Source organism: Corythoichthys intestinalis, chromosome 4 (assembly GCF_030265065.1).
Source record: "Corythoichthys intestinalis isolate RoL2023-P3 chromosome 4, ASM3026506v1, whole genome shotgun sequence".
Taxonomy (NCBI): Eukaryota; Metazoa; Chordata; class Actinopteri; order Syngnathiformes; family Syngnathidae; genus Corythoichthys; species Corythoichthys intestinalis.
The window spans coordinates 7,954,232-7,968,767 of NC_080398.1; the positions used below are offsets into that span (position 1 = coordinate 7,954,232).

The following is a 14,536-nucleotide window of genomic DNA, read 5'->3' on the forward strand; positions in this document are numbered from 1 at the left end:
ATACATAATGAGCCTTCATGATTAAATGTTTATTTTCCCTGCAGTGCATCCTATAGTGAATTACAGACAACGTGACTACTCTGTTGTACGATGCCAACTCAAGTTTAACTTCATTACAATATTTTGAAAGAATGTTTGTGTCATGTTCATTAGGAGCCTCTAGAAGGACACTGACAGAAATAAAATACATTCACGCAATCTGGTCCGCACCAGAAGCTATCTGGTAAACTTTAGGATTATATAGCATTTAAGCTAAAGTCGGCTAGCTTAAATGCTATATAATGCTATAGTGTACAAAAATTCGCTAACTTGCGTAGCAAAAGTCCGCTAGCTTAAATGCTATATATTCTAATGCTAATGTTTACATTACAACAATTTGTTAACTTGCATAGCAAAAGTCCGTTAGCTTAAATGCTATATAATGCTAGTGTTTACCAGATAGTTTCTGGTGCGGACCAGATTTTTTTCTGGTGCGCACCAGAAACTATCTGGTAAACTTTAGCATTATATAGCATTTAAGCTAGTTGCAATTTGCTAACTTGCATAGCGAAAGTCTGCTAGCTTAAATGCTATATAAAGCTAATGTGTACAAAAATTTGACTTGCATAGCAAAGGTCTGCTAGCTTAAATGCTGTATAATGCTAATGTTACCATAGTTTCTGGTGCGCACCAGAAAAAATCTGTTCTGCACCAGAATCAACAGATTTTTTCTGGTGCGGAACAGATTTTTTCTGTTGAACCATAAACTATCTGGTAAACTTTAGCATTATATCACATTTAAGCTAGCGGACTTTTGCCATGCAAGTTAGCCAATTGCAACAATTCAACAAGTGGCTAACTTGCAATGTGTACAACAATTCAGTTTCTGTTGTGGACTAGAAACAATCTGGTGCAGATTGCTTAAATTTAATTTCTGTCAGTGTCCCTTTATGGGCTCTGTCCTGTTACAGAAACCATATCAAAACAAAAAATATATTTGATTCCCCAATCTTTTTCCATTTTCAAACATTTTTGAAATGGCTCCAGAGAACCATTAGAGCAGTGCTAAAGAGCCGCAGGTGGCTCTAGAGCCGCCGGTTGCTGACCCATGGAATAGTACAAAGGTAGGGGATGTGTTTCCTTAGTTTGATAAGTGCTAATATACCATCGGGTTGGCTACAAATGATGGAAAAAGTAACCTACCAACATGGCGGACATGTAGACACGTCTTTACAACAGCTTGCTGGCGTATTGTGTCCTCATTCCTGTGGCTTTCACGAAGCCTCAGACTAAAACGACGTGAAAAAAGTCAGAGGCGTGCACGTGTGGCATCCATCTTGGTGGGGGCAACTTTACCATCAAACACAATTAGTGAACAACTGAAATTAACCTCCACGTTTTCCCTCAGTTCAATGGCTGCCAACCCTCCTGGTCCAAATCCATTGGACGTCTATTGCTGTCAACAAATTTGCGTGGGCAAATTTTGAACACGTGTGTGTTTCGGCGCAGGGAGGCTCTCTGTTCTCGCCTTCGTCATGGCAAACGCCATCGTCCGCCCGCCGGCAAGCGCTGCAGTTGGCCGCCGAGTTGAACTGCCCGACGGATGACGACGGGCAAATGGCGACTTGCCTCAGGGCGACGCCCGTGCGGGAGCTGAACACCGCTCAAACCAAGGTGCCTGAGGTAACCCGGCCACGGCGACAGTGTGGACGCGACTGACGCGGCTTCCCGTTTGCAGCTGTTAGCCGCCAGCGGCCCCTTCCGCTCGTGGTCGCCCGTGCGACCGCAGGACACCACGCCCGACTCCTTACGCAGGGTCGACCTTCTGCTCGGAACATCGCAGCACGACGGACTCATCGAGCGCGCGCGGGACGTCAAGGTCAGAGTTCCCGCCGACTAGGTTTCGTGCCATTGACGATGACAGACGTCAAATCTCGTAGCGCAGGCCAAACTTTTTTAAAAATTATTTTTATAAATGTTAAATACATTGTTTTATTGAAAAACAATAAGTATCCACGCTATATTTCTAAATATTGTTTTTATTTCGTTGAAGGGTCAGAAGCGGAAAAACAGTAAATATACTCTTTGTATTTTAAATTTTAATATTCATTTATTTCTGGAGTTGTCCAATATTTTCGGGTAGCCGATAATATCGGTCGATAAAAGCATTTTAAAATGATATCAGTTTTGCATCATCGGTTTTAAGCCAATATGCATGTTGTCTTCCAAGTGAACGTAGAAGCCTTCTGCCTTTGTACAAGGGCTGGTCACAGTTTTTTAGCACACCAGTTATGCTCATTGACCATTAGATGTCCCCAAGCTAAGATGCTTATGTGAGCAGACCATTTGACCTGGGCATTACAATACAATTAAGTCCGCGACTGCATATATCAGTATTATCAAATGTTTAGCATTGGACAATATCGGGATATCGGTTATTGGTTAAAAAGTCATTATTGGACAACTCTATTTCTATAAAGGGGAAAAAACTGCATGACAACTCGCATGAATAGGTGAATATTTACTGTAAAAAATATATTGAGAGGCTCAGAGAAGAGAGTTATAGGTCACCAACTATGACTATCAAAATAGCTGTGGTTAGATGGTGTGAACGCAGGCGCACAGAATTTTTATCTCACCGCTACACGTGGCACGCACCCACAGGACTTTACGACGGCGTTGTTCGGCGGCAGCGGCGGCAAGACGGCGTTTTACGAGGCGTTGAGCCGCTCGCTGGGCGGAGCCTCGGGAAACTCGCTACTAAAAGATGCGGCCGCCTGGTTCTATTCGCTGGACCATAGCTCCGCCCCCGCCGGCTACAACCTTTTCTCCCGCGCTCTCGACAACGCCACAAGGTCAGATGTCTATCTCCCGGCATTTTTTTTCTCTGCCATCTGTTTTAAAGGTACTGTACTTTTTTTAAAGATACTGTAATAGGATCACTTTTAAGTTCAGTAAGTTTGTGCATTGTGATTTTGCACCACCTAGTGGTCAGTGTGACAAAAGGAAGTCGCAGAAGCAAAATATATACCATATATACATTTATATGAGTGTTTCAATTGCTACTCATAATCAATGTGCTTTTAAAAGTATACACGCCTCAAAAATCGGCAGACAAAATCGGGTTTAATCATCGGCCTTTGAAAATCCTCTGTTTAGCCTTCCATGCTAACCTGAATGTCATCATGTGATAACAATAAACTTGCAGAGATCTATTCATCATCTGCCCCACACTGCGGATGGCTAGCCACTACGCCGCCAGCGGCGCTAACGTCTTCCTATACCACCAACCGGCGACCGTGAGCAGGTGATGACTGATCCCCCCACACACACACCGCTTCCCGCGGGCCTGACGGGGCTCGCTTTCTGTTCGCAGGGCCGAGCCATCGGCGCCGCCAGACATGCAACTGTTCTTCGGAGTTCCTCTCCGGCCGGACACCCGGCATCGTCACACCGACGCCGAGCGTCGTCTCTCCTTGGCCGCCATGAGCTACGTGGCTAACTTTGTCAGGAGCGGGTGAGGACCGATGCCAACGGCACTGAAACGTGATCATTTAATGTTGGCCCTTCCAGGATTTTACACGTACCACCGTTAACCCGTCGCTTGCCATTGACGGCGCTAGATGTCCAATCCGTTTGAACTGGGAGGGCTGACAGCGAAAGAATTGAGGTTCATTCGCCGCCAGACTCCCACTTCAAATGAATTGTACGTCTTTTTGTGACAAACTCAATTGAAATCGCAACAGAAAGAAATAAAAATTGTGACGATTCATCGTCAGTGGCAACGTAAGAGTTAAAGGCAATGAATGAATCTGACGATGTAGATGCTTGCGTGAGTTCCGGTGACTTTCCACATCCCACATGGCAGTGAAGGAATCTGTCCTTTTAGCCAGATTGCCAGAATCACGCCAGCTGAACCGTCGGACCCGCGGTAGCGTAGCTCCAAGTTCCAACGACCCGAGCCAGCGGGACACAGACAACCTGGCCAAAAAGGCCAAACTCTGTGCTTTCACCTTAGTCTTAACCCCTTGTACTAACTCCATTTTGAAAGCTGGAAAAAGCCTTCGAAGCACAGGTTGACAATTTATTAAAAAATGACAATGATTAGGGCGTTGTTTAGGATTATTGTCTGTGGATTGGACAGGAGGATTCGGGAGTTACTGTTGTCAGGGCAACGAGAGTTGTGGAGTTTCAATACAATTCAATTAAGTTCAAGTCCTGGGCATCCCCCATCCTTGGACCCTCCATGTCGGCCAGGAAAAACTCCAAAAACTCCAAGCTCTTTATTTTGCCACCTCAGCGCAACGTGAGTGCTGAGAGTTCACTTCTCGGTCGCGGGTTCCTCCTTATCGGATGTTCCCTGTCAAGACAAGATGTCCCGCAATTTGTTCTGGGCTGTCCGGAAGAACTGATTGTGGGAGTTGGTGGTCCAGATGTGGGCTTGTAGAGGTCTTGCCTCGTCAGCGTCAATCTTGCTCAGTCAGTTGCATGACGCACACGGTGAGCTTCTGTGATAAGACGACGTCCTGTATCTCTTATGCCCTATGTCAAATTTATTCTGCATGTTTTCCTTAAACTATGATATAAGTGTTATTTATTTATATCGGGTGTGTTTGAGTAATACAAACAGCCAAACAGTAAATGCGAGAAAAGATACTATTCCCTTCAGTGGACACTGACAAGTCAAATGACCTGCCAATGACTTGAGTTCAGTTGTTTTGCCACATGTAACATCGACTCAACACTTCAATAAGTTGAGTTCCACTTGCCACATTCAACATGGCGGACACTGACATATCACAGTAGTTCAGTTGACTTTCCACATATTAAAAATGGCGGACAGACAGACCTGTTGCGTCAAGTCAGTTCAGCTGACTTGCCACATGTAATATGATGGACACGCTGACCGGTGGCGGACAATGACCTGTCAATTCCGACACATCATAATGAAGGAGCTGTCACCTGAGTAGGTTTCGTTGACTTGCCACATCCAGTTCGGCTGTCAAATTGGATGCGGTTGACAATCGTCCAATCCATTTGGATTTGGTCGTCTGTCGCCGTCACCGAAACGTGATCGGTCTTTCCCCCTCAGGAATCCGAACCCTCCCGCGTCGTGGCCGGCGAGCTCCCTGCCCCGCTGGCGTCCGGTCCTGTCCTCTCTGGCCCCGCCCGCCTTCCTGGAGCTAAGCCCCGACCTCCGTCAGAAGTCGGGCCTGCGCGAGAGGAGCTGCTCTTTTTGGAACGGCTTGGCCGCAGTTCTCGCGCGGCACGGTGGGTCACGCTGTCGACTCGTACAGCAACCGCAGCGACCTCTGACCTGGACCCTCACTCTTTCTTGCAGGCCAGCTAGGGGCAGAGCCGACGTTCAATCCGGAACTCCCGGTGGATGCGCCGGACGGCCGATCGCAGAGCGACAAAGACGCTTACAACTGACGACGATGTTGTCACTCTCCATAAGAATACAACATGATTTATCTTGATCGCTTCTGTCTTCAAATCATTTATGGAAATAAAAAGGGCAATTTGCAACCAGATGCTGCTTGTCATTCACACACACAACGGGTACACGCACACACACACACCTAAGCGTGTACCTGAACAGACGTGTGCGCACACACGTCTGCAACATGAACTTATTGGCTACCTAGGACAGCGATAGATGACCAATCCATTTAGACCGGGAGGGTTGGCAGTGATTGAACTGATGACAATTGGTTGGAAGCGCTTCATTTCAATGTTCGCTTCTAAGGTTGCCCCTACCAAGATGGCTGCCGAATGGTCACGCTTTTGTTTCGTGTCATTCCGAGGCATTGTGAACGCCACAGGTATGAAGATGTGATATGCCAGCAAACTGTCATAGCAACGTGCCTGCGTGGCGGCCATCTTGGTAAGGGCCATTTGTCAGCTATAGAGCCTACCCACGTACCACGTGCTCGCTGTATGGTTCCGCCCACTTGTCCGTCATTTTGACTCTGTATTAGCATTGTTTTCAATTGATGGCGGAATTTAAAATGCATTTCATGGAAGACCCGGTGCTTTCTGATGCCGCAAACTCACTGGATCTGTTGCATAAAAGGCGTTATGTGGAAAAGCTTCGTTCTATACAGTCGCCAGATCCATATTTGATGCCTAAATCGATGATTTTTGACCGGCTGCCTTCACCGTCTCTGCCTGACCCTGATATTTACAACTATCTTGTCCACACAAAATCAGCCTATTCTCACGAAAGTTTGAAAAACTTTAAGAGCTTGGAGGCTTATAAATGCTACGTTGCTGGTTGGGTGAAACAGGTCCTCGTACACGAAAATTCGGCAGGAATCTTGTGCTCGGAAGGTGAGTTACGAAATTTTCAATTCAAAATCTTTTGTTCTTGCTAACATCCACTGTCAAGTCTAATGTATTTCATGTCATTTGTCAATGGAGCTAGGGCTTTTAATGTTTATATGGTTTAGCGATAGCACTCACTACATACATACGTGTATGTTGTCGGCGATTAGCCTAGCAATGATCTTAATTGTGGTTATTTGTCAGCCCCGTAGACGAGGCCAGTTTCTTTCACTTGGTACCAGCTAAATATTATTCAAAAAATAACGATGGTGGAAGAAAGGGAAGTCACAAACATCTTGAATTTGAAACTATGTCGTACTACGTCGTATGTTGTCGGCGATTAGCCTAGCAATGATCTTAACTGTGGTTGTCAGGCCAAAACCCTCTAAATATATATTAAATGCATCTTACCGGATATAAAATGACTACTACATAGTCTGTGGTGATTTTTTGGTGTCCAGTTTTCACGTCGAATTGCAGCCGTCCATTTCGCTCTCCTCTTTGGATCCCTCGGAATACGGTAAAACTTCAAGTCTCTCCTTCCATCTTCTCTGTTAGTGCAACCAACAGCCACACACGCCTTCACCATTTTGATTATTAATGTTAAGGAGCAGAAAAACACGCCGTAAATGGGAGAAATGTACGTAGCCGTAACAGGTTAACACTATGTTTTGACGGACAAGTGGGCGGAACCATACAGCGAGCACGTGGTACGTGGGTAGGCTCTATAGCATATTAGCACTTATAAACCTGGACCTAAACACACCCCAACCTTCCTATTATTCTAACAGCTTTAATGTTATTTCATAAATTCTTTATCAACCCTCCCTATCCAATTGGATTGGACATCTAGCACTGTCATTGGCAGTCAATGAGTTACAGTGCGTACACAAACACTACACTTTAATGAGTGCTCGCGTGCACTCACATGCACGACTTCAGTGTGTGTGACAAATGTAAATACAGTACAAGGTGCGTCCACAGTGAAGTGCCACTTTCCCGCAGGTGTGACAGGGGTGTGGCCGCGCCCCTGCCGGCGACGCCTCCACGCAAGCGAGGCCTTTAAAAGGCCGCTCGCAAAGACGCAGGCACTCGGCTTCAGAATGCGGACGAAAACGGTGCTCGCCTTTGGGATCGTGGGTCAGGGTCAAAGGTCACGCTACGGGCCACGAGTTGTGATGTTTATCTGCATTTTGGCAGCGTGTTTGGTCACGGGTGACGTTTCTGACACGTCGACGGACACCGCGATGACCGACCGGCCGTCCAATACCACCGGCGGCACCACAAATGGCAGCATCGTCGTTGACGTGACGACCGCCAACGTGACAACCGTCGACGTGACGACCGTTAACATGACGACTGTCAATGTGACGACCGCCAACGTGACGACTGATGTCACGACACCTGTTATAACGACAAGGGGCAAGACGACGTCCGCCAACGGCACCACACCGGGCGCAACCAGCAAGGCCACACCCCCAGTGGTCGGCGGCGGTGGCGTTCCCGGATGGGGAATCGCTCTTCTGGTTCTGGCTGCCATTCTCCTGGCGCTCCTCCTCCTCATGATGGTCGCTATGGTAGGTGTCTGATATTGAGATCATTGGCTTCCATTTTATTGGGGTCAAAAAACAGTAGAGCCCCCCCCCCCAAAAAAACTTGGTTCTTAAATGTACGTATTTATTTTTGTGAATGGATTCTTTAATGACCTCTAAACTGGAAAAAAAACGTATTTTTAAATGAAAAAAGGGGATGAAACAGTAAGTTCATTTTTTTTACTTATAATATTTAGATTTTTTCAGGTAGGAAAACAACATACCCCAACCCTAAAAAATATTAATATTATATAAATATTCTAAATTTCTATACATTTTTCTAATTTAAAAAATAAGGGAGCGGACAATAAATATTCTCCTTACCTTTTTGGGAGAAAATCATTAGACCTTTATTAGAGTAGACATTTTTTGAATTAAAAAAAGGAAATATTTTAATATTTCAAATGCTTTGTTTAAAAAAATGTATATGTATACAACATTTTCTAATCAGAAAAAATATTCAATAAAATTTCATACATATTTTATACATAAAAGAAGTAAAACAGTAAATATTCCCCTTTTATATATTTGAAATGATTTGTTTTGAGGAAAAAAAACAGTCGGCCCTAAGCCCTTTTTTTTTTTTTTTTTTTTAATGCATTTATCTTAAATCATTAAAAAAAGAAAAAAAAATCTATTTTAGCAAAAAATGTGGAGTAAATCCACATTTGGCTGGCCACGCAAAATGAGGCGTTAGGCCCGATCTGGCCCCGGGCTGCCATTTTGCCACCCGTGCCTGACGATGCCTCCACCTTTCCTTTCTGTCAGATGTTGTGGTGCTGCTGCAACAGGGGGCGCTCCAACCACCCCGACGACATCCCGCTCTACACCACGCACTCCCGATTGTGGAACAGCAATTCGGCTCCCGCCTACGTGAGTCACCGCAATTCTGATTGTCAACGAATCGTTCGAAACACCGGTTTTTGGCTATAAATGTTTTTGTTTGTGCCACTATCGTCTTTGAGATCTTTACAATTTATTCATAGGTCAATCGGAGGTCAACCGGTCCCCCATTTTGATCCAAAGCGGCTAAAAATGAGCCCAGCATTTGTTTGTGCTACATTTGTGGTGTTTGTGCTGTAAATATTTTGTAGATATTATGCTTTTCATTAGGACATTCAGAGTTCACCCAGCACCCTATACAGTGGATTATAATAGGCATAAACTTCCCAAAACCTTGTTTGTGGTGGTAACGCCATCGGTAAAAAGTAAAATGTGTAACATCCAGAGGTTGCGCTAGACATTTTCGTTGTCTGTCATTTTGACTGACAGGGTCATAAAAATCCGGTCATAGTCTATTTTTACCCGTCACTTAAATTTTTTAAATGATAATGATGACATATTCAATAGTATTTAGTTTTCATTCATTTTTAATTAATATTGTAACACTTGCTTGGCGGCGAAAAATTAGACACGGAAGTCGTGGTATTTTTCTCCCTTTTTACTCTGCTTACCAACAACTCCGCCCCCAAAGAAAAAGAGGCAACGATATAGACCCCAATCACCAACGTCACACAATGATCTTAATTGTGGTTGTCAGCCCAAAATCTTCTAAATATATATTAAATGCATCTTACCAGATATAAAAAGACTACTACATAGTCTGTGGTGATCGTTTGGTGCCCAGACTTCTAGTCGAATTACAGCAGTCCATCTCGCTGTCATCTTCACCATTTTGATTATTAATATTAACGAGCAGAAAAACACGCCGTAATAGGAGGCATGTACGTAGCGGTAAGCTGACACATAATATGGCGGCTCCGGTCAGGGGGGCGGAGTTGTGACGTCATGTGATTGGGTGATTGGATGACGCGCTGGCACACCGGGTGCACCAATAAGAACCTCGCGTTGATGTGTCAATCACAGTGCCGCCGCCAGACCCCGGTGACGCTACAATATTCTGACAGAAGAGCCAACGACGTCATGCATTAAGAGAGACAATAGCTAATATGCTGACTCGCCACCCTGTGGTCTGGGGTGTGAATTGCAACCTGTCAAAATGACGGACGGATTTCAGTTTTTTCCGTCACCGTTTTAAAAAACCGGTCAGCGACGGAAAATATCCGGTTAACGCGACCCCTGGTAACATCTGTAAAACTGTAGCAGCACAAGCAATAGTTTTTACAGCACAAATGAAAGGTAACATTTCTTGATCAGTTGGAGTGAGGGTGGTTAGGGGTTTCTCTGAAATAACTTCAAAACTGGAGAAGCACAAACAAATTTTTTACTGCACAAACATGGGACGAACAAACTGCACCCATTGCAGTTCTGTTTCACCATAGATGGGGCCATAGACTTCAGTATCAGTTCCGTAGGGGGCCTATTTTCAAAAACTGAAACCAAAACGGGCAACTCCCTTAAGCATACAGTAGTACGAAAAAGTATCTGAACCTTTTGGAATTTCTCACAATTCTGCATAAAATCACCATCAAATGTGATCTGATCTTTGTCAAAATCACACAGATGAAAAAACAGTGTCATTCTAAACTAAAACCACCCAAACATTGATAGGTTTTCATATTGTAATGAGGCTAGTATGCAAACAATGACAGAAGGGGAAAAAATAAGTAAGTGAACCATCACATTTAATATTTTGTGGCCCCCCCCTTTGGCAGCAATAACTTCAACCAGACGCTTCCTGTAGCTGCAGATAAGTCTGGCACATTGATCAGGACTAATCCTGGCCCATCCCTCTCTACAAAACTGCTGTTGTTCAGTCAGATTCCTGGATGAATCGCTGTCTTTAGATCATTCCACAGCCTCTCAATGGGGTTCAAGTCTGGACTTTTGACTTGGCCACTCCAGAATGGGTATTTTGTTCTTCTGAAACCTGTGTTTACTTCTGTGTTTTGGATCATTGTCTTGTTGCAGCTTCCATTCTCTTTTTAGCTTCAACTGTCTGACAGACGGCCTCAGATTTTCCTGTAAAACATCCTTTTGAATTCATTATTCTAGGGCTGCAGCTATCGAATATTTTAGTAATCGAGTAATCGACTGAAAATTCTATCGATTAATCGAGTAATCGGATAAAACAAATATATTTTTAGGTGAAGAGCAATTATAAATATACATGAGAAAACAAGACATTTCATCTAATCTTGAACCATTTTCAGTCAATCAATGTCTTTATTTTCGATGTATATTGTTGAAAACAGCCAACAATTGCATCTCAGATGTAGCTAGAATTAAAAAAAAAAAAACTAATTCACTGCTTTCACTCAAAAAACTTTTAGATCTTATTTAAAAAAAAAATATATATATATATATATATATATTACCTAAAAATGCCGTTACGCTTGATAACACACATCACTTAAAAGTTAGGATTTTTTCCCACGTGTTTCAATTGAATTTCTCTTTGTGTCAAGCCATTTTTAAGTTCTAGTTAAGTTTTAAGTTAGTCTAAACTGTAAGTCCTGATAGAATTTTGAGTTTTTGCAGTGTTCAAAATAAATGTATGATACAGGCTGTATTGGAGCACATTAGGGACTAGTGCTACTTGGTGTTTTATCCAGCAATGACTACTGAGCTAAAATTGATAGTTAGCATGATAAAGTTTTTATTTTACACCCTCAGCACTCCACAATGCTATGTTATGTTAAAGCCTGTATGTAAGACACGTTAGCCACGCATCGACAGTGGTCATAATTAATTGAAACCTAGCCCTCCGTAGGGCTAACTTTACGTGAGCTAGTAGCGACAGTAACGTTAATCTTATTTATTAGCGCTCTTTACTAGCGCTTAGCGCTGTACTGCTTTAAGATGGCGGCTGTTTAATAACGCTGCCCAGACGCGACCGAGTCTGTCATTGCGCATCTAGTTCAACATACATGTGATCTTTATGAGACGAATCAGACGCTAGCTGTTACCAACGTAGCATCGTGCGGGCTAGTATTTGGCAACGTTGGCATCGTTTGTGGCGGCTGTCAGCTGCAGTAAGTTTTTTTTTTTCCCCTTCTTCCTCTCCGCACGTGACGGCGCGTTGTCCCGCATTAAAAGTAGTCCGAGCAAAACGTGATGCTTAGAGCTGTCAAAATAAACGATTACTCGAGGTGAATAAAATTACTCGGATCAGTTTTTAAACTCGAGTTACTCGAGTTGCTCGAGTACTCGTTTCAGCTCTACATTATTCCATTAATGATTGCAAGTTGTCCAGGCCCCGAGGCAGCAAAACAGCCCCAAATCATAATGCTCCCTCTGCCATGCTTTCCTGTTCCATTTTTCCTCCACACATGCCGTTGTGTGTCAATTCAACTTTGGTTTCATCAGTCCACAAAATATTTTGCCAAAAGTGTCCAAGTGCCTTTTTGCAAACATTAAACGAGCAACAATGTTTTTTTTTTTTTTTAAACAGCAATGGCTTCCTCTGTGGAGTCCTCCCATGAACACCATTCTTGGCCATATAGTTGATGTGTGCACAGAGACATCAGACTGTGCCAGTGATTTCTGATTTCTTTTTTTTTTTTTTTTACCTCTCTGAGTATTGAACTCTTGGCGCCATCTCTGGTGGATGGCCACTCCTTGGGAGAGAAGCAACAGTGCCAAACTCTCTCTGTTTGTAGACAACTGTTGACTGATGAACATCCAGACTTTTAGAGATGGTTTTGTATCCTTTCCCAGCTTTATACAAATCCTTGATCGCAGGTCTTCAGACAGCTCTTTTCACCCAGCTATAATGCTCATCGGACAATGGTTCTCATCAAGACAATTCTTACCAGGTGTGTGTTTTATAGTGGGCAGGGCGGCTTGTTTTATAGTGGGCAGGGCAGCTTGAAACCACTCATCAGTGATTGGGCACAGACCTGACTTAAATGGTTTGGTAAAAATCGGTTTCAATTGCGCTTTAAATGTCCTTAGGCAGAGGAATCACCTATTTTTTCCCCCTTCTGTCATTGTTTGCATGCTATCCTCATTAAAATACTAAAACCTATAAATGTTTGGGTGGTTTTAGTTAAAGCAGACACTGTATTTTCATCTGTGTGATTTTAACAAAGATCAGATCACATTTGATGGTGATTTTATGCAAACCTGTGAGAAATTCCAAAAGGTTCAGATACTTTTTCATACCACTAAGGCTCCGAATGGACGCGTTGCTCCTACGGCTCGCTCATTTTCTTGCCCGGGGCATTCGCGAAGCCTCCGAGCGACGATACGAAACGACAAAGGCCCGTGCGGCGGCCATCTCGGTAGGGGCGACAAGTGTCCAAACTGATGAGTCACGCCACTGTCGTTTGATTTCAGGAGGACGTGGACAAAGATGTGAAGACGCCCAAGTGAGGAGACGTCATGCGGCAAATATGTTTTTTTTTTGTTCCTTTTCCTGGCTGATTTGCATAGATTGATGATGAACTGCGATGACGACACCAAGACAAACTTGAGGAGAGGAAGGTGCGGCCGGCTTGCCGAGGCGGAATGTGCTTCTTTTGTGCACGCCTCCCAAGTCCAAGTGGTCCCGAGCCCAGCCCGCAAACTTTCCTCTTTGTCAAGCTGCCAATCAATCAATGAATCAATCCACAAATAGCTGCCTTTGTCCCAATGGTGACATTCCATCCTATGGACGTATATGATTGTTTTCCCGCAAATTTCTCTTTTAGATTAAAAACAAAGAGAATCTTTTGATTTGACGAAGGACTACACAAATCAGAAAAGATTGTGTCTTTTTATTTATTTTAATAAATCAATAAATGAAAGTCTGCAGTTTTTGAAAAAAATAAATATTTTGAATAAATGAAAAAATTATTTACTATATTTTAATTTTTTTATTAATATTAAATTAGCAAATAAAGGGGAGTGTATGTAGTTTCTCCTTTTTGTTCTATGTCTTTTAAATACATATAGTTTAAGGTCAAAAATGAAAAAAAAAAGATTGTTCTTTTCCCTTTGTGAAAAAATCAATACAAGGCAGTTTTGACCAGGCAGCAACAACAGGTGAGCCCAAATCAACAGGAATTTTTTTTTTTTTGGAAAATAATATTGTCATTTGATTATTTTTTTTTTTTTTTTGAAGTGTCACTTTTTTTTTTTTAAGTGCAAAAAGTTTTGAATTACGTACCGCATGCTTCACGTCACTTCCGCTCATTAATATTAATGACGTTAGCTAATGTTGCTAAGAGGGGAACAAACGGGAGCTTGTCCCCAATAGTAAATGAATGGAAATTATGTACAAAGGAGATGTTTACAGAGCTAAACCTACCAATTCTGTCCGAAAATGGTGTCCCTGGTGCCACTTGTAAAGATTTGGAAGAACATGCAAATGTTCAGTTAAAGACCGTGTCGAGGGCTGAAAAAGAGCCGAGCCGACCTAAGCTCAGCCTAGCCTTAGCTTTTTTATCGACAACTTCTTACGCCACTGACCGTTCTTTTGGGTAATTTACATTGCTATTTTTTTGCAGCAATCGCAAATGCAAAATTTTTCATTAATAACAAATCTTAATTCTATAATTTATTTATACTCCCCCCTTACTTAAGTTGTTTTTATACAACAGTAAACGCAACGGTGGCAGTCAGACACCATTCTAATTCCTTTTTAGGTCATTCATTGTCAGACAGAAGCAGCACGGCCAAACGCTACGCTAAAAAGTAAGTCAAAATTTCTAAAAGGCTAACCTCTTTGTCTTCTGAAGGACTGTGCCAACCCA

At 43.1% G+C, this 14,536-nt stretch overlaps 2 protein-coding genes across 2 annotated transcripts in view; both read left to right on the forward strand.

The window, feature by feature from the left end:
- tg (thyroglobulin) overlaps positions 1-5,508 on the forward strand; it is a 28,252-nt gene extending 22,744 nt beyond the window's left edge. The window contains exons 43-49 of the mRNA XM_057834938.1: positions 1,489-1,653; positions 1,718-1,858; positions 2,644-2,834; positions 3,188-3,286; positions 3,356-3,496; positions 5,072-5,250; positions 5,321-5,508. Of these exons, the coding sequence (XP_057690921.1) occupies positions 1,489-1,653; positions 1,718-1,858; positions 2,644-2,834; positions 3,188-3,286; positions 3,356-3,496; positions 5,072-5,250; positions 5,321-5,412 (1,008 nt within the window). The 3' untranslated portion in view covers positions 5,413-5,508. The remainder of the gene's footprint in view (positions 1-1,488; positions 1,654-1,717; positions 1,859-2,643; positions 2,835-3,187; positions 3,287-3,355; positions 3,497-5,071; positions 5,251-5,320) is intronic.
- A 235-nt stretch (positions 5,509-5,743) lies between these two features.
- Positions 5,744-13,587, forward strand: LOC130914691 (uncharacterized). Its single transcript, XM_057834118.1, has 4 exons — positions 5,744-5,804; positions 7,312-7,883; positions 8,667-8,771; positions 13,140-13,587. Exons 1-4 carry the CDS (start codon positions 5,744-5,746, stop codon positions 13,173-13,175), a joined length of 774 nt encoding a protein of 257 aa, XP_057690101.1. The 3' UTR covers positions 13,176-13,587.
- The last annotated feature ends 949 nt before the right edge of the window (positions 13,588-14,536 follow it).

Excerpts from the sequence above, each read along its gene's own strand:
- LOC130914691 (XM_057834118.1), top strand. The coding sequence starts at position 5,744 with ATGGCTGCCGAATGGTCACGCTTTTGTTTCGTGTCATTCCGAGGCATT. Across the intron at positions 5,805-7,311 it reads AGGCATTGTGAACGCCACAG|GTGTGACAGGGGTGTGGCCG; the intron begins GTATGAAGATGT and ends ACTTTCCCGCAG. Across the intron at positions 7,884-8,666 it reads TCCTCATGATGGTCGCTATG|ATGTTGTGGTGCTGCTGCAA; the intron begins GTAGGTGTCTGA and ends CCTTTCTGTCAG.